This window comes from Crocodylus porosus, unplaced genomic scaffold, assembly GCF_001723895.1.
Source record: "Crocodylus porosus isolate Cpor-Errol unplaced genomic scaffold, CroPor_comp1, whole genome shotgun sequence".
In the NCBI taxonomy this organism is placed as follows: Eukaryota; Metazoa; Chordata; order Crocodylia; family Crocodylidae; genus Crocodylus; species Crocodylus porosus.
This window is the reverse complement of record NW_017728906.1, coordinates 8098002-8122974: the sequence shown is the minus strand read 5'-3', so window position 1 is coordinate 8122974 and position 24973 is coordinate 8098002. Positions and strand designations below refer to the sequence as shown.

At 42.5% G+C, this 24973-nt stretch overlaps 1 protein-coding gene and 1 long non-coding RNA gene across 8 annotated transcripts in view; one reads left to right on the top strand and one right to left on the bottom strand.

The window, feature by feature from the left end:
• The window catches only part of LOC109305646, a 473981-nt gene that overhangs the window by 21666 nt on the left and 427342 nt on the right, over positions 1–24973 (top strand). The window lies entirely within an intron of this gene.
• The window catches only part of ABI3BP (ABI family member 3 binding protein), a 282301-nt gene that overhangs the window by 74065 nt on the left and 183263 nt on the right, over positions 1–24973 (bottom strand). For 4 of the 7 annotated variants that reach the window (XM_019528652.1, XM_019528654.1, XM_019528658.1 and 1 more), the window contains 12 exons: positions 24674–24748; positions 22240–22287; positions 21594–21668; positions 19138–19230; positions 14905–14979; positions 14080–14154; positions 13525–13599; positions 7936–8010; positions 7401–7475; positions 6840–6914; positions 6146–6211; positions 861–935 (listed from right to left, as the gene is read on the bottom strand). In XM_019528652.1, coding sequence (XP_019384197.1) covers positions 861–935; positions 6146–6211; positions 6840–6914; positions 7401–7475; positions 7936–8010; positions 13525–13599; positions 14080–14154; positions 14905–14979; positions 19138–19230; positions 21594–21668; positions 22240–22287; positions 24674–24748 — 882 coding nt within the window. The remainder of the gene's footprint in view (positions 1–860; positions 936–6145; positions 6212–6839; positions 6915–7400; positions 7476–7935; positions 8011–13524; positions 13600–14079; positions 14155–14904; positions 14980–19137; positions 19231–21593; positions 21669–22239; positions 22288–24673; positions 24749–24973) is intronic. The other 3 variants (XM_019528653.1, XM_019528655.1, XM_019528657.1) reach the window with 3 other exon arrangements.

Below are 24973 nucleotides of genomic sequence, written 5' to 3'. Positions count from 1 at the left end.
CAGTAATCAAGTCTGCAGAGACTCAGCTGGCATATTGTTATTTGGTCTCTCATCAGTTGATTCCATCCTAATTCCATATATATCAAGAATAGCAAATCCATGCTTTAAGCCCAGCCTGTTTTATTTCAGAAGTGACTATAATCAATGTAGACACCATGGAGACAGTAATAAGTCCTGGACTGGCAGAGCCTGCCCATGTATCTAATTTCTGAAAGATTATAAGGGGACTTGGCTCATGCCATGTAGTTCAAGTAATATACTTCTGTGCCCCCTGTGATACTAGCAATGAGTGGACTCTTCTAGAGTGAGATTTTTTGTTCTGTGTTTGTACAGCACCTAGCATAATGTTACCCAGCCCCCTTTCAGATATCTTAGAGGAGAGAAAGGTTAAACAATAGCAGTAATATCTTAGTACTCATTACACAATGCTGGGCCATGGTCATTCTACTCTGAAAAAGCAGGATTAGCAAATGTTTAGCTCCGTTCTGCTAAAGGTTATCACTACATAATTTTACTTAGGTTTACAGGGAGTTTGCTCTCATCCTGAAGTCCTGCCACTGCAAATAAAACACAGTAGTTTTTGCTACCATCCAATTAGTTGCATTTCAAGCTATAAATATACCTGAATGAAACACTAAGGGAAAGATATCCCTTTTATAAGGAACCTTAGTCATGATAGGCAGAGAACTAAGTTTCACAGTGCTCAGAAAATAATAAATGAATAACAGCACCCTAAAATATTGACTTCTACGGCTGAGTAAAAGTCAAATTCACACATGATATCATACCCAGCCAGATAGATTTTCTTGTTACTGATCATTTCAAAGATACTCCAGAGAAAACATAGCTATATGAATTACCTGTTGTTGGTCCATCCCATCTCAGGATGCCTGGTGTTTTTGTTCTGCCAGGTCCTGGTGTAGTTCTGCTTAAAGCTTAAACAAAAAACAACTAATGGTTAACATAGTGTTCAGTTAAAAAAAAAGATAGCTGTCGCAGGGCACTTTCGTGCCCCGCTCCTAGTAAGACTCAAACTTGGGAGGGGGAGATGTGTCACAGGCACTGAAGTGCCTGCTCCTAAGGGACAGGTGTGGGTTGCTGAGGCAACTACTGAGGTCAGCTGACCAGGGAGGGGGCAGGGCCTGGCCCATATAAACAGGCTAGGCTGAGGCCAAGCAGTCAGTTCTCCTCTGGCAGTTGGAGAAGATGGAGCTCTGTGGGAGGGAGCAGAGCATGAGAAGCCTGATGACCTGAGTAGCTTAGGAGGAGAATACCAGGCCTGAGGGCTTAGGGTTAGAGTTTGGCCAGTAGGCCTGAGTTTGTGTTGCAGCCGATTGGCTTATGGGTTTTGTTTATGGTTATACCGGAGGACTCGGTGAGGCTGTAGGGATTGGAGGAGGCCTGAGGGAAGCTCCCCAGTAGCATGGGGGTTCCTGGCACCAGAGAGGGTGCCGCGTTTTGGGGGTTGCATAGACCCTAGCCCCAGTGGGGCGATATTGGGAGGAGTCCAGTGTGGGTGTAGGCAAAAGCCCCAGTGGGGCATAAGACCCAGGAAGGGGTCTGGGGCCAGGTAAAGCCAAGGCCGCCTGAGCCCCAAGCGCAGGAGCGTGAGGCACAGGCCCTGGTTGGGGCGAGAGTATGGGAAGTGCGAGGCAAGGCCCCAGTGCGGGCGAGCACAAGGCACAGGCCCCGGTTGGGGCAAGAGCTCGGGGAGCACGAGGCACATGCCCTGGTTGGGGTGAGAGCGTGGGGCACAGGCCCCAGTGCGGGCATGAGCACAGGAATAAGAAGCCCCAGGGAGGGCGATGGTATTGGGATAAGCCCCAGGGAGGGCGATTAGCATTCGGATTGGGATAAGCCCTAGGGAGGGTGATTAGCGTTCGGATCAGGATAAGCCCGAGGGAGGGCGATTTGCACCTTATCGGGATAAGAAGCCCGGAGGAGGGCGAGCATATGGGTAGAAGGCCCGGAGGAGGGTGAGCGTACAGGTAGAAGGCCCAAGGGAGGGCGCACAGGCATAGGAAGGCCCAGAGAGGGCAAGCGTACGGGGAGAGGCCCTGGAGAGGGCCGCCAAGAAGAGATAATAGACTTAACAATGTCCGGGACAACTGAGAGGCTTGGGGCATGGTATTAGGGGTGGTAGGAGCCACGCACATCTCACAGGGTGGGAGTGCAGTGAATCATCCATAGACGGGGTACTGGCGGGGGTATACAAAAGGGTACCATGCAAGAGGGTAAAAGGCAGCCTCCCTTTTATAATATTTTCCAGCAAGACGTGGCGGGTGAGATAATGAGGGTGCGTAGACACCCACTTGACACAGTAGGGGGCGCCAGGGGAGATCACGGCCGCTCCTGGGCCCCCACCCTGTGACAATAGCCAAAGCCAGTTGAGTTCCCTGTTATGAAGTAACATAGCTACTGTAGCTTATACTTTTTTTTTGTGCTTAAATTTTGTTTGACTGATGTTGGTTGATTCAGTGGTGCAATAATGGTCATATCATAAAGTCAAATGGAAAAATGTCTCTCTTGAACAAAAGATGTCATTATCGACAGACCTTCAGATCATGCCTGACATAGAGGAAAGCACCAAAGTAGAAAAAAGGAGGTGGGGAAAATGCAACCTCCAACTACTTACTCCCATCAAGCTAAAGAATGCTGGATGTGGAAGTGTGAACCATCCTCCAGAGAACAGTACCAAGAGGAGCTGGTATAGATGGACCACTTGGTGTGGGTCATCTTTAATGGCCAGTTCTGTGTTCATCTACTTCTCTCTACAAACTGACTTAAGCTAGTGATTACAATACTTAATTCATATAGCACATGGTAGAAACTAGCACAATTAGCAACAATTTCTTTCGACTTTATCTGATTTGTCTTACATTAGCACATGAGGTCCATTTCTAGCCAGGTACATAAGAGCAGCATTAACATGTCTCTGGTCAATTAAAGTCATCAATCATCCCATTAAAAACATTTTTCCCCTGACTTTATTCAAGTCTTTATTTAAAAAAGGTAAACCAACGGGTTTTTTCAGTGATGATTATTTTTTATTCACAAATAAAGCTGCTGAATCCATCCAGTTCCACACTTTGATGGCAGATGAAACCCTTACTAAGACATTCACTGAACAAAGGTCTAAATAACCCTGCAAAATTCTGGAGCATACTAAAAACTGAAATTCTTAGGTAAACAACTGAAAAAAATCTTCCAAGCCTTAAATTTATAAGATTCATACATTTAAAATCAACTCTTGAGCAGAAAAAAAAATCTGTTTAAGGGTGCTGACAGATGTGCAGTCCCCTGCTGTAACTCATGGTGGTTTGCAGGAAGTGTCATGAGTTACAGCTTTCCTCCTGACCCAACAGACGTTTGCTGCTGTGTCCGGGGGTTGGGGTAATCAAGCTCCAGACTGGAGTGGCTGCATGTCTGCAGCCACTCTCCTCTAGCCCCACTCCTTCTGCCCTAGCTTTGGGACTGTCTTGAGAATGGGAGGGCTGGGAGGGAGGGGAGGGAGTTCCATCTGGGGTTACAGGGGGAGGCTCCAATCCACCCACTTCACCCTCCAGCACAGACTGGGCAAAACCCAGACAGAACGTCCTCCCTCCCTCCTCCCCTCCCGTTCTGTAGACAGCACTGCAGGTGGGGCTGCACTGTTATCACCCAAGCTCTGCTCCTGGTGTGTGCTGACAGATGTTAATGAAGCTGCACTCCTCTTTGGCCTCATGTAATAATGGCTCAGATTGTCGTGTGATCAAAGCACTCTGCAGCTTTGTCCTTCTGTAAGGGCCTGGCTGTAAAGTGCTTTCAAGGGGCCAGTCATGCAACAAATGTAACTTCCGTCTGTGCCCTAAATTATTCATTTACCTATAGAAGCCTTGATCATGGGTTTTATTGGAAGATGTTGCAGAAATTTCAATGGCTCATATTGTGTCACCAGTTTTTTAGCAAAATGCCTGGTTTATTTCAATGAGGAATCCTGCTTCAAAATCAGTGTCATGAAATGACTTGTTGAATACAAGGCACTGCTGCGTAAAGATACCTAAGTGAGCTCTGAATAGTATAGACTGAGCATTGGAAGCAGTAGAGCTGCATTATTGTAGCATTTCACTTGGGCTATTTAGAACATTCTGAGAAAATGGGCAAACCTGTCCAGGCAGAGAACAATATCAATGCACAGTGGTATCTGAACTAGCTCAGATATCTCTACATGGTACTGAATTGTGTTGGAAAGACAAACCTAATGTGTTATAGAAGTTAATAGTCTGCTGTACAAACTGGTGGTCTGATTTTAAAAATGTACATCCAGCTCATCAAAGACTGAGGGGGCGTTTGTTAATAGAGTTAAATAGGGGGAAAAATAGGCACTTTCTACAGTGTTCTACTTCCTGGATTGTGTCACCGCTTCTAACCGGGAAATAACTGAACAACTGAGGCTAAGTGCAGACATTTGGGGAGGTCAGAGGAGGGTAGATCGGGTTTAAAATGGCTACCCAATGTAACTTAGTTCATCCCTGTACGGAACTTCAAATGCAGACAGAAGTGCAGCTCCCAGTTCTAATTCAGAACATTTTCTGCAAAGCGTTTTGAGTTACAGCATTATCCCAGGCCAGACAGAAGTTCACTGTTGGCTTCAGGGGGAGGGGAATCTCGCTGTGGGCTGGGAGCCTGCAGCCAGGCTCCCATAGCACTGGCCACAGCTCTCTGTCAGTGCTCCCTGTTTTCAGAATGGGAAGGGGGAAAGGCAGCAGAGGGAGTTTGTTCTTGGGGCTCTCCAGTCAATGCTGAAGGGCTGGAGGTGGGTGAAATGAAGGTCTCGCCACCTTAAGAATGTTCCAAAACACCCGGCCCACCCTTCAGGGGGGCTGAAAAACCACAGACTGAACTCCCACCAGTCTCTTTTCCCTTCCCATTCTGAAAAAAGTGACAGGCTGGGAGCTCCACAGACACAAGTTACATTTTGAAACATCTTTATCTGATACCTGATGCATTGCAGGGGGTCAGATTTTCACCCAATCTGCCTTTTTTAAACTGTCTGCAGTCATGCACTTGTGTTTGGTCACAGCTATAAACTGCTTTCTGGGGCCAGATGGAATGAAAATTATCATTTCTGTCAGTGCCCTTACAGTGGGACCTGGTCTCAATGATCAGAAATCAAATCTCAACCCATAACTGTACAGAAGTTCTACACACATAGACCAGTCTAAAAATGACAGAACCCAGTCTAAGGTAAACCTTGATTGATATATACTCAAACTTAATTGATCTAGGTTAGACAAGTGCATCAAATTTCTGTACTGTTACTTGCCTAGCCCTGGGACTGGGAAAGCCAGCTGCTGGCCCCAATGCCAGGGCTGTGCTTTTCCTACTTTCCCCCTTGACCAGTCACCTGCCATCCTGCAAGCCTGTTCCAGTACCAGTTTTGCCAGCATTTGCCACTGCCAGGAGCCAAAGAAGTAAGTATCAGTCAGGGGAGGGACAGGATGGATAGGGGGGTAGGTGTGCCAGTGGAATCAGGGGGATAAAAATAACCCCTGGCTTCTCTAAGCCTCCCCCCCCACCCGCATGAGCCTCCTGATCCTGCCAAACGACCCTGGACCCCAGAAATCCCCTGTGGATGCCACCAATCACTCCCACAGACAGTGCCTGCTTCTGATCCCCCTGATCCCTCCCATGGATGCCACCTGCACCTCCCATTGCTCCTGCAGGTCCTGCCTGACCCCTAGCTCTCCTGCAGATGCTGCCTGCCTCCACAATCCTTCCTGTGGACCCTGCCTGCTCCTCAGTTTTGTGGATCCTTCTTGCCCCCTGCAACTCCCCACAGATCCCCAATCTCCCCCTGAGTCTGCTTGCCCCCTATCCTGACTTACCTTATATCAGGTGGACATTTATAATGCAATTTGACTTCCCCCTAAGTCCCCCAAATGTCTGCACGTAGCCTGAGAGTTCACAACAGGAGAAAATTAGAAACCTGCTTTGTAATCATTTTCACGCTTCAAAACAATTTTAAAATAGCAGGGGAAAGACAGCACCTGCGGACTATTCATTAGAAAGGAAATTAATAACTCCTTTAAAATGATGCTAAACATGCACTTTAAAAATTGGTGAAACTGATTGACTAGAAAACTTAAAACAAGTCATTAGTTACCAGATCTGCTGTGTGGCTTCTCAGATGCCTTTGATCTTGCAGAGGGGAGCTGCACTTTATGTGGTGCTGAAAGAAACCAACTCAAGTTTAATTGCCAGATTTGTGAAGCATAACAACAATACCAGTATAATTTGCCACAGAGAAGGTCCTGTGCCATCAATGTATGGAAGCAAAATAGGCATGTGACAGCTAATTTCCAACACAGGAATAAAGTGGCATAGTGAAAAGAGAGTACTAGTTTCTTTAGCAATCAGATGTTCACTGCCATTTGAATTTGACTTGCCATATTCATGCTTAGCTTTAAAGAGAAGATAACTTGTTTTACACCTAGTTACACAACTTTCTATGGAAACAAAGACTTGAAGAAGAAATAAGACAAGTATCATGCCTGGAAGTTTCTTAATAGCTGTTCTAACTATACAGTTGGTCCAACAAAACATATTGCCAAAAATCTTGCTTCTGTTATGGATACAAAGTCAGCTCTGCAGTGTTCAGAAATTTGATTAGCGTCTGTAAAAAAAACAAAACAAAAACCTAACCCGCAAACAAAGAAAGAATCAGACATTGAGATAAAAGTTTGAAAGAAGTTTTAGCTCTGATGAACAGCCAATGTCTAGAAGCAAAATGAGAGCATTCAAAGCAATGACAGCATGGGCTGGTGAAGATTTAAAAAAAGAGAAGCATTCACCATTACCCAGGGTTGCCTCTGGCTTGCCAAATGGTTTTGCTATTTTAGGTGAAGAGGTTCCTGTATGAACCACATCGGAAGCTGCAAATTTAAAAATAAGTTTGAAAGAGCCAAGTTAGTGTTCATCATTCTGCTCCAGTCTAATGGTCTAAAACAAGACCCCACAATCCTTTGCACCATATAGTTTACCTTTAGGAAATTGAACTTAGTAGCCATTCTGAACATATTATAATTTTTTAAAGAACTACAATGAAGAACAACAACTCCATTGGAAACAGGAAGAATATTTATACAGACAGAATGTATAGCTCAATTTAAAATCTGTCCTGAGAATACAGGTCCAAGATCTAGTATTCAATATACAAAGGGATGAACATAAACCCATAGAATCGTAGAAGAGCAGGGAAGTCCCACCTCAGGAGACAGATACACCTTCAAAGCAATAAAAAATGTATTATTTGAGTTTTTGAGCAAAAATGAAACACGGCTGGATGGCAGTTTGCTACTAATAATGTATGAATGCTGAACAGTCTCCAAAGAATGAATTAAGAAAAACAAATCAATTACCAGTTTTCAACAGTGGATTTTCAGGTGTTCGAGCAGTTTTGGCATTGAAGGAAGTCTGAGCTGTTTCATTTGGAACTGAAAGCAAAAATAATGGAATGTAACTGAATGTAAATGTATTCTTAAAATCAGATGCTACAAAGTAAGTTCAAGGAGAAGTAGTTTTTTGTTTTAGTACAGTCTAGAAATGAAAAGATTTAGTGCCAGAAATCTGGCTGAAAATCATGCTTTGACTGAAGATACAATCTTTGAAACTAGGATGATAAGACATTTTAATAATCCAGGCACTAGAAGGCTATAGGGTAAAGATAAAGCCTTGCAATTATAAGCCAGGCTTATGTATGAGATGCTTATTCCTATAAAGGAATAAACAAATGGCTGGAAAATCAGAAGCAGCCTTGTTCTTCATGATCCCTGGAGCATGATCAGAAAGCACATAAAAGAGAGATCATTGTTGATTAAAAAAAGAACATTTCAGTTAACTTGCGAAAGCAGAGGAAAAAAATAATATCCAAATCTGGCAAAAATTTCTCATTACCCAAAGTCACTTTCGACCCGTCAACAATGTGAACAAGATGAAGGTTAATTGATCCAAAGGATGTTGTTTTTGGAGCTGGAGGAAATAAAATTGCAGTGTTGGGAAATAAATAGGTATATAATCAGTAGCAACAGGCACTTACATGTGGGGAGCCTGTTCTGACATGCTGGAAATCCAGCACATCAGAGCAGACTTGATTAACCATAAATTGACATGCTTTGACAGCCTCATGTGTCATGTTTATCTATGGCGCAGCATGTCTCTGCACTAAGAAAGTGGTGGTAGTGCACTTTGAAATAAAAACATGTTCAATGTGCTTTAGTTCAAAGTGCCCCGCCGCCATTTTCTCAGTGTATGGACTTGCTGCGCCACTGATACATGTGATGTGCAGGCACTTTTAATTAAAAGCACCCAGCACAGCATTGGGAGCAAGTATAAAAAAGGACACTAGACCACTTATTTGCAGCATTAAATCACACTAGCAAAAAACCTGCTAGCTATAGGGAATTTATCTTCCAAATAATTAAAAAAAATAGCCTTCAAATAAACAATGATTTGCTTACTTGAATATTTTAAATCTACTTGTCAGCCTGCACATTTTCTGGCTCTCAGGACACTGGCAGGAATTTCATTTATCACACGATTAACATGCTAATCATGCATTAAATTGTAATATGCCACAAGTTTCACCATTTTATGTAAGAGATATATATATAATATATATAATAATAGAGATGGCAAAGCAGCCATAAAAATGTTCTGCATTAAATGTAGACTGTCTTTGTGGAAGTTTTGCATCCTACCTTAATTTCAACATGTACCACAGAGCCTCCCTCTCTTGTCTCTAGCTCCTCACACCTGTTACATATGCAGCTCGCTACAGATGTGCCATCTAAAGGTATGTGGAACGGACAGATGGAGATTGGAGATCCCCCACTATCTTCTCCAGCCCACATCCCAGCAGACATGTAGCCAGCAGCACACTCCAGCACACATGCAATAGGATCTGAGGAATTTTATCCTAGATCCAAACAGCTAAGTCTCCTTCCATGCCAGATCACAAATGTGTGACATAGCAGACATGTGATATGGGGGATCTAGAATAAAATTCCTCAGATCCCACATCTGCCAGAGGCTCTGTTTCTATCTTTCTGTGTCTTTCTCCCTCTCACACATACTTGTTTTTAACAAAGCTAGCACTAATACATACTGTTACTTGCATAATCATGGATAGCTCTAAGTCAACTAATTCATCTGAAGACACACAGTGTATCAACATGTACTTTAGATCCAGGAGCAGTTTACCCATGAATAAACTACTCACAAATAAACATTCCCAGACAGGTGTTCACACGTGCAGGGAAGTGGGAGCAGATTTGCTGCTAATGGCAGCAACTGCTCCTGCTTCTTGGGGCCCTTCAATGGGCCCTGCTACCACCAGGGGGAGCTCTAGGCTCTCCTTGGGTGCTAGGCCAGGGATTGGAAGAGAGCACCAGGACTGGAACATTCCATCCTGCCCCCAAGGGGCCGACTGCTGCTGGGGCAGGGGCAATGGCCCCCGGCCTCATCAGCAGGGAGCTCCTGGAGCCAGGTCCTCAATTGAGGGCAGGGGACTTGGAAAAACATGTAGGGGAGGGGCAGGTCTCAGCACCCTGCCCCAATCCACCAATGGGGCATCTAGCAATTGAGTCACTGATAGCTGCCCCACTGGTGGATCAGGGCAGGTGGCTAGTACCTACGCCCTCCCCTGCAGCTCTTTTCAAGCCCTGTGCCTTATAATTGGGTCACAGGGCTGGACCCTGCCCCTGACTGGGGCAGTTCCCAGCTCCTGCTCTGTGATTTATTTATTAATTTATTTGGGGGGGGGGAGGGGGCATTGCTTGGGATCCTGTTCCCTGCTCAGCTCTGTGAACATGAAGCTGAGTGGGGAACAGGCTCCCCAGTAGGGAGCTCCTAGCACCAGTTTTGTAGTTATGGGGCCAGTGCTGGGAGATCCTCAGTTCCCAGTGCCAGCTCTGTGTCATAGAGCTGGTGCTGGGAGATAAGGATATCCCAGCCCAAGTGACCGTGGAGTCTGGGCTGAGAGATAAGTATCTCCTAGCCCACCCACTCCCTGATCATGATGGTGAAGCAGGGACTGGGAGATAAGGATCTCCTACCCCTGCTCCCTGATTGTGATCTCAGACCAGGGGCTTGGAGCTCCCTACTGCTGGGGAAATTTCCTGACCCCTGGTGGCTGGTTGACTGGGAGCAGATTTGCTCTCGGTCAGACGTCTACATGGATGCTACTGTGCAGTAAGTAATCACAAGTAAATTAGGTACTTGTATTTGCAGGTAGCAAATTTACTTGAGATTAGTGAGGTTTACGGTGCAGCAAGCATGTACATATATAGACGCGCCCAGTGCATCTACAGATGTGCCACACAGTTGTTACGGCACAGTCATTTAGTACTTATTTATAAGCTACAATACCAGCCTCAAGAGCAAATATACTCAGTCAATTTGAAGGCTAGAGATCCGACTTCCACATTGGGACAACTAAGAACCCTTCTCTTACTCCTTCTTATCACCTGGAAATGTGATTAATTTTAATTGGACTAGCAATCAACCATTAGAAGACTCTAAGAGTGTGTGGACAACTTTCTCTCCCTTTTTCCCTGGTACAAGTACTTCTGGTCCACTTCTGGGTCTTCCACCAAGCATGTGGTTCCCCGGTCCACTTCCAGATCTGCCACCCCCTGCCCTACCCCCTGGCTCAGTGATCAGTCACAGGGGGACCCTAAGTGTCCCCCTAGACCCAGAAGGCACAAGTCACTGATCCGGGGGTTCACTTCTGGGTCTTCTGCCAAACGCGCTGGCGCCCCGCCCCCCCATGCTCCCATGGGATGCTCCATCTGCCCCACCAACTCAGAGTTCATGAGCTGCCTCGTACCTTGAGGTATGTAGAAAAAACATGTCTATATCTGAATCGTCAAATCTCTCTGAATTGATTCGAAGGGTTCCGATTTGATTTGGTGAGATTAAAGGGTCTCCTGATTTGATTCAGATTCAGAGGTTCAGCCACCAAATCGTGCCAAATCCCCACAGAATCAAATCAGCAACTGAAGCTTCACACAGCCTTATAAAATACCATGAATATTCCATTATGGTAGTGCAGTCTCTCTCACCCTAAGATTACTCTCCTACCACAGTAATCTCTGAGGAAACACTGATTTTCCTACCATCATTACTGTTGAAGATTCTCTTTTTATTTACAGCATCTGTGGATTTATAAAGTGCACCTTTTGCTTTGACCAAACTCATCTAGAAACTTTCTGTCTCTGGGCCAAATACTCCTCTCAGTCTGGGTACATGTCTAGTGAAACTTTAGTGAAGTCCTTGGTGTTATTCTACGTTTGCACATGGCACCTATGCAACAAATTAATATTTGTAGTCCCTGCAAGTTATAGAGAAGGCCAGTAATATATAAAGTATTATAAGCTACAGAATACAATGCAAGACTCACCTATTTGGGCAGAGCTGGGATTGGTTAGTGTCACCTGAGGCCCCCTATGCATATGTTGGTAAAGATGCATAGCAGGAGGCATGATTGTGGGATTGTGCATTACATCCCATGACACCTTAATGCTGGTGCAGGAGGATCCCAAGCTCCCTATGCACCAGTAAGAAGCAAGCTTTTGCAGGTGGGAGGCCCCTCAGCTGAGGAGATTCTTGCTGCATAGGCACCTGATATGCCACCATGGCTGGGGGATGCAGTTGCTATGATTGCCCAGCCTTGGGGGTATGTGAAAACTCCAGGGCAGGGAGATGGCTGCAGTTGCAATCTGCCCACCTCAGGAGTGTGCGCTAGATGCATGTGAGAAGTAGGAAGATCACAGCAGCAGCAGCAATCTTCCCACCCTAGCTATTTCATGCACCCCCAGGGGTTGGAGATCATAGCTGTGCCCTGTAGCTGCTGGGTCCCAGCACTGGGAGGCACACCGCAGACACCCAGAACCTGCAGCTGTGGGACGCTGGGTCCCAGCACCTGCAGAGTGCTGCTGGGACCCAGAGTTGGCAACTTCAGAGGCTGAGAGTCCTCAGCAGTTGTGGGATTCACAGCCTGGGCTAGGCAGGGTGCATTTCTGCAGCTGGGAGTCTGGTAAGTAGGGGTGTGTGAAATGGGTCGTATTCAATTCAGATTTGGATTTGGCCTGAACTGGGGACAGTGATCCAGTTCATTGATTCGGATCACTGTCCCCAGTTTGATTCAGCCAAATCTGAATCTGAAGATTTGATGCTGATTTGGAGAATCAGCGATTCGGCCATAGACACAGTGCTAAATGTTTTATCTACACACCTCGAGGTACCACTTGCAGCTCATGAATGCTGCAATGCTGGGGTGGATAAGTGTCCCACAGGAGCGTGGGGGGGCCCCCTGCATGCTTGGCAGCAAACACACAAGTGGACTGGAAGTATTTCAGGTCTGCTGCTGAGCATGCTGGGGGCCCCCCCCACCCCTCCTCCTCAGTGATCAGTCGTGGGAGGACCCTGAGTGCCCCCCAGACCTAGGAGGCACCAGACACCAAGCCGGGGGTAGGGGTAAAGGCGGCTCCCCAGTGGACCTGGAAGTGCTTGTGGTTCACTTGCGGGTCTGCTGCCGAGCACACTGGAGAGCCCCCCCATGCTCCTGTGGGTTGCTTCATCTGCCCCACCATCACAGCATTCACAAGCCGCCTCGTACCTTGAGGTACGTAGAAAAAACATTTAAAGCTGTGTCTACATCTGAATTGTCGAATCTTTCTGAATCTCTCCAAATTGATTCGGAGGATTCCGATTCAATTCAGAGAGATTAAAAGGGTCTCCTGATTCAATTTGGATTTGGAGATTTGGCCACCAAATCGGGCTGAATCTCGGCTGAATCAAATCAGGGACCAAAGCTTCATACAGCCCTACTTGTCAGTTGATGGGTCTCCCAGCCACAGGGGAGACCCTGCTAAACATGCAAATTAAAGCTCAATAGCAACCAGCTATAAAGTTAGTACATATTTTCAAGGTCTCACTGATAGCTGGTTGGAGTGTTTTATGGTGTGATAGGTACTTCACAAGTGTAGCTAGTCCCAAGCTAATTGCACAATTTACCAGTTAATTGTGCGATACCTGTAATGTGTAGAGGGCCTGCTTTTCACATTACTTGATAAAGGAAGTTGTACTTATTCATGGTACCCTTCCATGCGATACATACCACAAGTAAAAATTCAGATAGTATGGTGATGGATACTCTAGGAATGTGTAAATTGTGATGGATACTGTAGGAATGTGTAAAGACATACAAGTTACTCAAAGGATAAAAAATGATCAGTGGATATTGTCATAAATTGAACATAACTGTTGATAAATGGGAGGCATACATCATTCCACAGGAATTCACTGTTTTCTTTTAGTAAAATTCACCATCATATGCTCACTTGAAAAGAATGATATTAAAGGTACTGTATGTGTCATACCATGGAAGCACTGAACCCTGACAGGATATGTAACTAAGGTAATTGCACAACATTTTTAAAGCTAGCAAGCCACCATCCTAAATTTCAGAAATAATACAGTTACCAGCTTTAGTCTGTGGTCCTTCTGGCCTGAGAGATGTTTTGGGTTTGGAAGGAACGAGCCGTGTTTCTTTTGGAGCTGAAAGAAAGGCGCATGATTATTATTATATTCTTTAGGAATGAGTCCAATGCCATGTTAAGCCCCATAGAAAGCACATGCCTCAAAAGCCTGCAATAAAGACAATAACAATTCCATGGACTTTTAGAAGGTGCAGTAAGATGACTGATAAAAAAAAGCCAAAAGAATTAGAGTGTTGTGCTGCAGGATGAACTGATACAGTGAACAAAGTGATTACAAATTCTGATATTGTGCGAAAATGGAGACGCCTCAGTTTTGTTGAGAGTTAGAAACAACAGACTTCCAAGCAGGCCTGATAACTGTAGAGAGACCATTTGTAAAACTCAGCTACAGGTCTTCTACGTCAAAGGGCATGCACATAACTAGAAGCAGAATGAAGGATAACACAAAATAACTTTCTAGGGCATAGTTTCTAGAAAGTTTTCCTTGTTGAGAAGGGAAAAATACTACTATATTACATTCACCGAGGAAACTTTTTACCCATTGTTGCCTTTGACTGTTCGGGGGTGGTAGAAGGTTTTGTTAGAAGTGGTTGTAAGGTTGTTTGATGTATTGCTGTTTAGGGAAAAATGTGAAGAATCTTAGATGCTAAAATAAAATACATGGTGAACTTAGGTTACACAGACTAGAACAAAAGGCTTCAATGGCAATAATGTGTATTACTTCTGAAACGTTCAAACAACAGTTTTACCATAAGCCCCATACCACAACAAACACTTTACAAACTGCACTGTTGATAGAAATAAATTAACTAAGATTATTTTATAGTCACACTCTACTAGCAGTGGTCAGAAGATCAAATGAAACGTCCATTTGTTTTTTATTTTAATAGTATCAATTTCTAACTCTCAAATCAAACTTTCATCTGATGGATCTCAGAGGAAGTCAGTGTAATTTTACAGATGGAAAAACTGAGACATGAAGAAGGGAAGTGGCTAGAAAAATAATCAGAAAGGGCTTCCTGTATTTAGCCATTTAAACTTTTTTTTAAACCAAAGACTTTTAGTATTGAAACAATGATGGTTCATCATATGATCTTTGGAACTCCTTGGGAACACCATATATATATAGTGACATGGAGTTCAGTCTCTCCTGAATGGGGCCATATTTTGACAGCTTTAAATTATTTTCAGTTTTCTTATGGAAAGAGGTGCTTTTGTTGATTGTTTATCGCAGTGCAATGCATCTGACTGAAGTGGCACAGGGATAACTAAAGAAAAGAGTGTGCAGGGAAGAACAACTGTCGCTCAGCTAAAAGAAAATTTATATCGCACTGTACAGAATTAAAAAAAAAAAAACAATTACCAGGTTTGGTCTGTGGCATTCCTGGCTTGGCAGATGCTTTGGGTTTACTAGGAATTAAATGTTTTTCACTTGAAGCTGAAATTTAAAAAAAAACCCATAAAGAATATGGAAAATGATTGCCAAGGAACACATTGCAATCACTGCCCAAAAGGAGTATGGGCTTGCTTGTCTGCAATTAGGCAAGTCATATATGAGCATGGATGAAAATCAAGCAGTGTGAGCACTGAAGAAGGAGGAAACACACAGCAATGTGTTCTGGTCCATACGTAAGCAATATTGTGAATTTTACATGGTTGGGTTAGTCATCCCAATTTTACCAGAATGTCCAGCTTTGGGTGAAGCAAAATAGAGAATGGTTATAAAAGACAGACACAGCATATAATGAAATATAGGGCCTGAGCATGCTAGTCTCAGAAAAGACAATTTGGACGCTAGTTGCTCAAATTCTATTGAGAGTTTTTCTCACATAACTCCCAAATGCAGGTAATCTTTGAATAGAATTTGATACCATATCATCTTCCTGACATTCCTCCACAAGTGTTTAAAGTTACTCAAATCTGAGCAATTCTCTATGCTCCTCAGTTCAAAATTCTTGCCTTGCAGGAAGTAGTCTAATGAAGAAGATGTTCTTAAACAGATAGCACTTGTGCCCAATATACCTGGGGGTCTATGATGCTCACTGGTGTCAAATCTCTTAGAAAAGGAAGAAAATGAATGGCCTTAGAGAAGGCCAATCAACCCCTGCCTGGAAGTTTGGCTATCTAAAGCAATTCAAATAAGGAATGAGACAAGCTCACATTCTGAGAATCTTTTCCCCATGTGCATAGGATCCCAAAGTGTAGAGATGGAAACACCTATCAAATGACTGCTAATGCATGCTTTAGGTATTCAGCCTTTTGCTCTTTCAGCCAAGAAAGGGAACACTGTTTTGTAAAAAATAAGATAATAGGACAAGTTTTTCATTTTTGAAGCAAAACAGCATAATTCAGAAATTAGTCTACATATATTACTGAGAAAGAGACAAGGTTAATTTACAGATATTACTGATAAACCTTGGCCAATTTCTGATGACAATGTAGATTACGAATTAAGACTATTAGATGCTTCTAGTGATTAATACACTTTCCTACAAGAAGCATCCATTTTTCTTCTAAAACAAACAGATTTTTTTCTCTAGTACAAACTGCATTTCTTCCCACAGTCCTGAATTAAGAGTTTCATTAAGTTCACTCAGATGCTTTCCTACTCATAGGGCGCATCTACATGGGATGCTATGTCACCAAAGCAATGTATTATGGCAAAGTAGCATCCACAGGCATCTACACGTGACCATCAGCTATTTTGCTATAGTGACACCAGTATAGCATGCTGCTATGGTGAAGTAGCTGCTAAAAATAATGATGTGCCGCATATACAGCACAGTACGGGCTGTTATTGCGCCTTAATTTAGTACTTTCAAAAGGACTTAGTGCTAAATTATGGCACATTAACAATGTTGCCATAGCAACACATGTAGATGTGCCCATAGTCTAACACTGAAATTCAGAAAAAAAGATACTGTGGTTGATTATTTAAACACTTACTGAGCTCCTTCCTCAAGAGGGGAGATTGGGAGTCAATGAAGGTGATGGGAGAGATGGATCTGAATTGCTGCTTGGAGCTGTGAATACATTGTACCCAATCTGTTTTGATTTTTGAATGGACTATGCCTATAGTTTTTTTAATCATCTCATATGAAATTGTGTAATGGGCTCAGAGCCTGGCATAGGATCAGGAAAAAAATTAATATGTCCCTCCTGTAAAAGTTTTTTGAACTGAATTTATGAGAACCAGGATATAGTCTGACCTATTTTGAATTCAATTTCTAGACATCTGAAACAATATCTACACACATCTGTTCTATGAACAACCTGTATTCTTATATTAAAAAAATTTCATAAAATCATGATCCAGAGTACGGTTGTCAAACTTCTGAGGGGCTGAGAGCTGCACACCATGTGGGCCCCTCCACCTCCACTACTTTGTGCCAATACCCCATGCTGTGGTGGGTCCTCCTGCCATGCCATGTGTGCCCTCCCTTCTTTTGCCCTGTGCCATGCAGTGGGAGACCTCTGTAAGTGGAGTTTAGCTATATTGTCAGTCATAGCTAGAAAGGATCCATCCTTTTAGGCTAGAGACAGACACTACACATAAACCAGTTTAAGTGATCAGAAACTAATTTAAACCTGTAACAGAACAGATGTTCAATGCACATAAACCAGTTTTAAAATGTCTGAAACCTGTTTGAGATAAACCTAGTTAAATGTAGTATATCAGACTTAACTGATATGGGTCCTACCGGTTTATGCAATGTCTGTCCCAGACCCCTTCCTGGTTTAAGTTAAACCAGACTCCCCCAGCATCCTAGCATGCTCTCTGGGCTGGGTTCTCTAGTCCACAGCAGAGCTGGCCCCTCCCCTCTATTCCCTGGCTGGAGCTCTGGCAGAGACTGCAGGCATCTGCCTGGCTTCGACCTGCTCACCCCTCCTCTCCTCACCAGCCCCTGCTGACGTAGGGATTGCCCCCTCCCTTCCACCTTACACAGACACCTCTCAGCATTAGCTAGCATACCACATGCTGGCTATGGTCCATGTTGTGGTAGACGGGACAAAGGCAGACTGGACTGTGTCCTTTTTGGAGCTAATCAACAGGTAGCTGGTAATGTACTTCCTTGGAATGTTTCCTTCCTTGGAAAAAGTTAAGAAGAGCTTGAGCTAGTGAGAGGGGATTTGTTTTCTGATGGTGTGTTAAATGCTGCTAACAATGCTGAAAATGCTTTGTTATCATGGGGGGGAAGGGGACCCTCCCTAATCACAGCATCCTGCCAGGGCCTGGCCATGCTCCTCCCTCCCCCACCAGCTCAGCACTTTAGAAGGGAAGGGAAGGCTGCTCTAATACCCCCTGGCTTCTAGCCTGAGCCACGTCAGGCATTTGCCTGCATTTCTGGGGTGTCTTTGTGGTTACAAACCGGTTTAGTCTAGCCAGGTTGGAGTAACCTGCAAAGATTAAATCAACTCAGACTCAGGCTTTTTGATTGTCTGTCCCTAGCCTTATTCTACTGTTGAGTTGAAGAGACTAACAACATAAAGAATGTCAAAGGCTTTGATGAAAACACTTCTTCATTTCCACACTGTGCTAGAAAGCAGACAGAAATGACTTATAAGTTAAACTGTGTATTTTGAAAATTAAAACGTGATGTGCATATACAGCAGAGAACTGAACCATGATTCTGATGAAATAAAGATTTACCAAAGCCTGGAATGACCTCATGTTTGTTCCTGATTATGCTGGGTGATGAGATTGGGAAGCTAAAAGGCTGGCTGTTTCAAAGAAGGCCTTAGAGACACTAGATTTTTATTAAAATAGGAAATATGGATGGAGTAGGATATGCCACCTCAGAGGCAGTTTCAACAGTTTTTGTGCCCTGGGCAATTGTGGCAGCTAGCTAGCAGCATCAACAGCTGCCAATCATGCATCCCTTCTAAGTATTACTGTCTTGTTTCCAGAGTTTGAGAAATAATGGAAAGACACAACGATAGCATTAGTTTTTAAAAAGCTAACTATGAATGGAGAATGAGAAGTAGCCGTATTCTTGGAGGCAAGCTGGAAAGGCACACTTCTAAGAATGGGATAGAGATCTAGAACAGTAGTTTTCAACCTGTTGTCCATGGACCACTGGAAGTCCATAGATTGTTTAATGGGTCTGTGAAAGATGAATATGAATAACTACACTTACAATTCAAAGAGGTACACACCTCCATTCAAAATGTTTTGGGGTCTGCAAATGAAAAAAGATTGAAAACCACTGATTTAGAGAGTACAATAAGCCCAGGTAGATGTGATCCAACAGTTACTAAAGGTTAATTATAGTATGTGGTCCTTCTAATAGGAGAAAGGTAGGATATATGACTACTATTTTTCCCCAGAAATACATGAAACTGAAGTGGATTCCTTTTCCTCCATGTCTTTTCAAGCTCAAAGATTCAGGCTGGGGTAGAAAATGAAGTGCTGCAGCCTGAAAGATGAAGAACAGCAAAACAGAACTCTGTGTTCAATGCCAAAGGCCAAGTGTGCATTTAGAAGCAAAGAAAAGGCTGATTAGTTCTTATAGCATGAAATAAGCGTCTCTTTGGAATATCTTCCATGATGAGAATAAAAACAGTGGGGTTATTATTAATTGAATTACGTTATTACCAAGCGTTGCCTTTGTTTGTTCAGGAGTTATAGTTGTGACTGGTTCTTGGAGGGATGGAATGATTTCGGCTGGAAAAAAATTGGAGATAAATCCTGAGAGAGATGAACAAGGTATATATAAACTATATCAGCCCAGGGGGCGTTTTATAATTGTAGCAGGTATTTTCTCTCAAAGATTTGCATGGCATTATAGGTTTTATTCCAGAGAACTTCAGGACTGGTTTTCTAAAAAAAATCTTTAAACGAAGATTAAAGCAGCTTGATGGCACTACACTCAAATACATTGTTTTCTATTGGAGTGAAAATTTTCCTTAGTAGGTTTTCTTTATAAATACAGGCTGCAAAATTCAGGTCTAGATGTAGGTTTTCTTAAAAGGTGAAAAAAAATATGAACTAGGGTCTTGGTTTAGACCTATCTTAGTATATTATTGTGTGTGCAAGTATGATATAGGCTGACTTTTTCATATGCCTGAACAATTAAATGTATATCTTCATTTTCCAAGGCATACCTAATAATAAGCAGAGTATTTCAGTGGCTGTTACAATAGTTTCTGATCAGGTGCCTTAAAATTAGAACTGGTCAATATATTTCATTGTGTGAAAGAGTTGTCTCACCTAAAAGTGAGACTCAAAATTGGAATTTTCTTGAGAAAATTTGGATTTTGATGAAAAATACTGGTTTTCCTACAGCAAATTTGCAAGCGTAATTTTTTCTCTGACTTTATTTGCAGGACTTAGAGATGCATCCAAAATGTTTAAAGTCAATTTATCCATTTGGAATGAAAACTGTCATCTTATTTTTGGCTGAAAATGTTATACTGGAAAACAGACATAATGTCTAAAGTAAAAGAACATTTTTCTTTCTTTCTGAAATATTGATTCAGACAGAATACAATAAGGTTCTACTATATGTTTCTTTTTGTACAGAAAAGCAGAGGCATAACTATATAGACATTGGATTTATGGTGCATGATAACCTGCCTGCCATGTGATAACCCCAGGTAACTTGTCTGCATTTTACCAGTTACATTTTATCACCAGTTCTACATTCCTCTATCCCTGCACCCAACCTGTCTCACACCTATTGTCTCTCATTCCCTCAGATCCTCACTGCCATGTATTTGCATTTTCATGGACCTGCATTTTACATATTGGCTTTTATCCTACCCAAAAGAGCACACTTTGGTTGCCAGCCAGGCTAAAAGTGCCCAACTCGGCACTGCTGCTGCCTCGGGAAGTCCTCAGAACCTCAGGGAAGGCTGATAGGGCAACTTCCCCTATCCTACCTGGGGCAATTTGCCGTGTGCCAGAGTGCACATGCAGGGGAGTGTATGGGGACAAATAGCAGTGCATAAATATATGCCATTGCTATATGGCCCACAGTGAATGTGCTCCCTGCACATGCAAACATGCGGGGATGTACCTTCTGGGTACATCTACACATGCATATTAATGCACAACAATAAACTGTGGCACATACTGTGCTGGAGTTTATTGCTCCCAGGCATCATGTGTACAGATGCACCCAGGACCACAGCACATTGAGCCAGGTTGGAGCAGACCCAGCTGGCAGGGGGCCCAGAGATTCATCATTAGGTGACATCCAGGGAATGCTGCTACAGCACAATGAAATAGGCCACTGGCACCATGTGCTGCATCTGGGAATGGCTGTGTGGTCCGGCCCAGGATTCAAAGTAACTTCTGTGTCTGATGGTACCCCCAAAGTGTGGGGAAGCGCCAGGTATCGCATATCCAGTCCAGGTGGTGAGCATGGTATTAGCATGCAGACCTGGTTTAACTCTCAGTGTACACCACTCTACTCCCCTGTTGCTCCAGGACCCCACTCACTTCTAGATGTCCCTATACAATGTTTTCTTTTACGTCCATTTTGGCAGTCACGTGAATCTGGCACATCAAAATATGTCTGCTTAATTACTGTTTCAGCAGGTTGCCAACATATTCCCTAGGAATGCAGCTGAGAAAAGGATAGAAGTATTCTTTAAAAGTTAATTCTTCAGCTGAACCTGAATGAAATCTCATGGCACACAACACACACACACATACACTTCTGTAGCCCAAGGACTTTCTCCCAATATTCATGGTCCACTGCAAACAATGGAAGTGCTGGTGTTTTCCACATCTACCTTACACATATCTTTTCTAATTAAATTTTCTAATTAAATTTATGAAGCAGCTTTGTTTAGGAATCACTGCCACTTTCCCTCATGGAAACATTTGTACCAGGCACTGAAAAATGCAATTAAAATCTTGTTGTTTTTATCAGACTGATCCTTAAGTGCAGATTCCTTAAGTGCAGTGACATGGAAGCTTCAGTTATAAAAAAAATACTGGTATTGTTATTGTTGCCATAAATTAAATCTATTTTAAACAGTTTGTTATAGAAGAAATGGTAACATATGAATCTCATCAGCATGATGAAATGCAAAATCATTTACCAGGTTTGGTCTGTGGTGCATCTAGGGTAGGTGATGGTTTAGGCTTGAAAGGAACATACTGAGTCTCTTTTAGAGCTGAAAGAAAGAACCTATTGTAAGCAATGAAAGTTTCCATGCACTGGTATTGCATGTCATGAGCCTGTATTAGAGAAATGCCTTTTTTTTACATGGATAGTGAAGAAGCCTGAACATCAGATTCACACAGTAGTTTAAAATAAAAAGAGGGCCTTGCACATGAAAGCATCTGAAAAAAGATCCAGCAAGTAAGATCCTGATTGGAGCTAAGCTGAACAAGAATGAAGAGAACTGTAAATATAGACAGATGCGACTGCAGGATGGTTGAGAAATTTCCATCACATCTTATAGCTGCAATGTCCAGGGCAGGTCTCTTCATGCATGCTTAAATCCTAGAGATATCAATGAAATTATAATGTATGCATGAACTGAAGCAAGGTTTTTCCGGTGAAGAAATCAGAGCAGCTAAGACTCTCCAGTTTCAAATGGTAGGAGAAGCTATAACGCAAAGCAGAATGAAGTTTAATGGTAAAAAAGCAATGATGTGTGAGTAATGGAATAAGAATGCATAATCTCGGTCCATGGAAGAGAAGTGGGGAAAATGACCAACCTTTAAAGGTAACATCTTTACCTAATGTTGGCTTTGGTTGTTCAGTTGTAATTGCAATAGATGCCAAAACTGTACCAAAACATAAAAATGTATACATCATTAATCATAAGAATTACCTAAAAGGTAGAATAATTCCCTTTAAAATGATCAAGAACCTTTGAATAATAAAAGTTTGCTCTCAGTTGTCAATGTATATTTAATTAATACACATTAATTCAGGTCAATTAATCGGTGGAGTAGTACAAGCACACTGGCTCAGCAATTGATAAGGACCTCCTAGGTTAAGAATTTGAATTCTCATGTTATGTATTTTAAAAGCCAGGCTCTGCCCTCAGCTGCATTGCCCTCAGCTGCATACTTCAACATGTGGATCTTCCCTAGAAACATCTACAGTCAATCTAGAGCTGTGCTCATATATAAGGAAATGAGATAGTCCTTAAAGTTTGATCTATTTTTTCTTTAAAATACTTTGATAGTCTTTAAAGGAGAAAAGTGACTCCAATTTCTCTTTTGAAACAAATTATTAAAAAAAAACCTGACCTAAATCCTCTTTCTTATAAGCTGTGATGTTGCTGAAAAGCAAGACTGTTTATGCCTCACAAAAACTCTGCCATATGTAAACCCAAGGACATACATCTGAAAGGTACCCTCACAATCCATTCAAATCATCCACCTACATGTGTTAAGAGGTCCGCTGCCCCTATCACCAACATTTTAAAACATCTGTTTACAGGTCAAAACTTCAAATACAACACAGTGGCCTTTTTAAGTGAAATGAGAAACATCAAAAAAAGAAGAGGCTGGAAACTCTTAGGTAAGCATTAATTTTGGCCTCTTCCATTCAATATTGTGAAGCTACTGAACATAGCTCTTTTCAGTAACAGCTGAAAGACATCACTGAAGTGATAACGTTGAAATAAATATGACTGCAAAGGGAAAAAGAAACATGGCAAAAATCATGTATTGTTGAGTTACTGTGAAGTGTTTTTATTTGGATTTTGCTTCCGATAATGGAAGCAAGACAGAGCAACTTTCAGCATAAAACTATTTCTGCTATGCAACTGCTGCTTCAGTAGAGGTACCACACTAGAGGGATTGAGTCTTAGGGCATTTATACACATGATCTGGGAGTGGGATTGGGTTGTGGGGGTGGGAGGGTGCTTTAATTCGAGTGGCTCTGAGAGTGCCTGGAGCATTGCAGGCACCAGGAGCATCATATGTATTAGCATCCCCATGCTGAAAATTTGTAGCGGGGGTGTTTTAACTAAAGCTCATCAAATGAGCTTTAGTTAAAGTGCCACCACTACCCTGTTTCAGCAAGGGGATGCTGATATAAGTGATGCAGGACTCTACTGGAGCACAGTAATTACCATCCAGTAATTATCACAGATTTGATTAATCAAATCTGCTCACTGGAGCAGCCTTGCTGCACATGTATAGGTGCCCTTAAAGACTGGATAATCACTTTGGCTTTTTAGCATTCAAAGCATTAGCTAGTGCCTGTGGATGCCAAATTAAGTGCCTGAGAATCAGTAAGGGCAATAACCTGGAAGGAAGTGTTCTGTGAGCTTTAAATCTAGTTAAAGTAAGCATCAATTATCAGCTTGGTGTCTGGTATTGTATTAGTTTTAAACCTGGTGGATTGTTCCTTTAAGCATTCAAGTAATGAGTATTGCTGGATGCAATAGCAGCTCTGTGCTACTCCCCACTTTGCTCTATGGGCAACTAAGCATACATCAGAGAAGCATGAACTCTGGGATTGAGGTTGAAAACCACCTTTGTTGTTCCCTCACATCTCATGAATCCTCAGCTGGGCTACAGAATCTGAAGTGACACACACACACATATAAAGTCTCCAAACACCTGGAATTGCTTCTTTTCATTCTTTAGAATTCAATCTTTAGAATTAATTTATAATTCGGTTCTGCAATAATTTGGATACACACTTTTTCTTAGCTACTTTGACTTTTCAAAAGTCCCTTTCATGTTAATGATCTTTTCTAAAGCACCCAGATTTTCTTTTTTCTTAGAAAACATAAGGAGATATTCTCTTCTCATTTCAGGTGAACTTCAAGAAGTTTGTCAATCTTATTGGAACCTAAAGTGACTTTGTGGAAAGTCAAATAATAGGAATTGCCCACCAGGCAATGTGTACTCCATGAAAAAGTAAAAATAAAGCTTCTTAACATTTTTCAGAATATGGTCTTTCATCTTATTTAACAACAGGGTCCCTAAAGTTCTTCAACAACTTCCTAACACCAGAAAAAGTAATCATAACGTCTCTGTGAAATTCATCTGAAGACATAAAATGTGAGATAGCAAACGGCAGCTACTTCGCACCACAGCACTGGTAATAGATTAGTTTTAAAACGCTCTTGTCTATTAAGGAATAACAGCTAAACAAACAAACAAACAATCCCTTGATACTAGGACAGCAAAACAATGACAGAATTACCAGTTTTTGTCTGTGGTACATCTGGGCTGGGTGTTGTTTTAGGTTTCAATGGGACACGTCGAGTCTCTTTGGGACCTGCAAGGAGAAGCAGAGTTGTAAAGTCAGACAGATGGACTGCCAGGGGAGATTCCAGAAGGAAAATTGCCACTTTCCCAGAGACTATTTTGCAAACCTGTATCTTCCACTGAAATAATATGGATAGAAATTTCCCAACTCTAATACTGGCCCTTAAGGTGCCATTTAAACCTATTTTAACTACAGCAGAGGTTAGGGACTGAAGTGCTCTTGCAAACTAGGGTA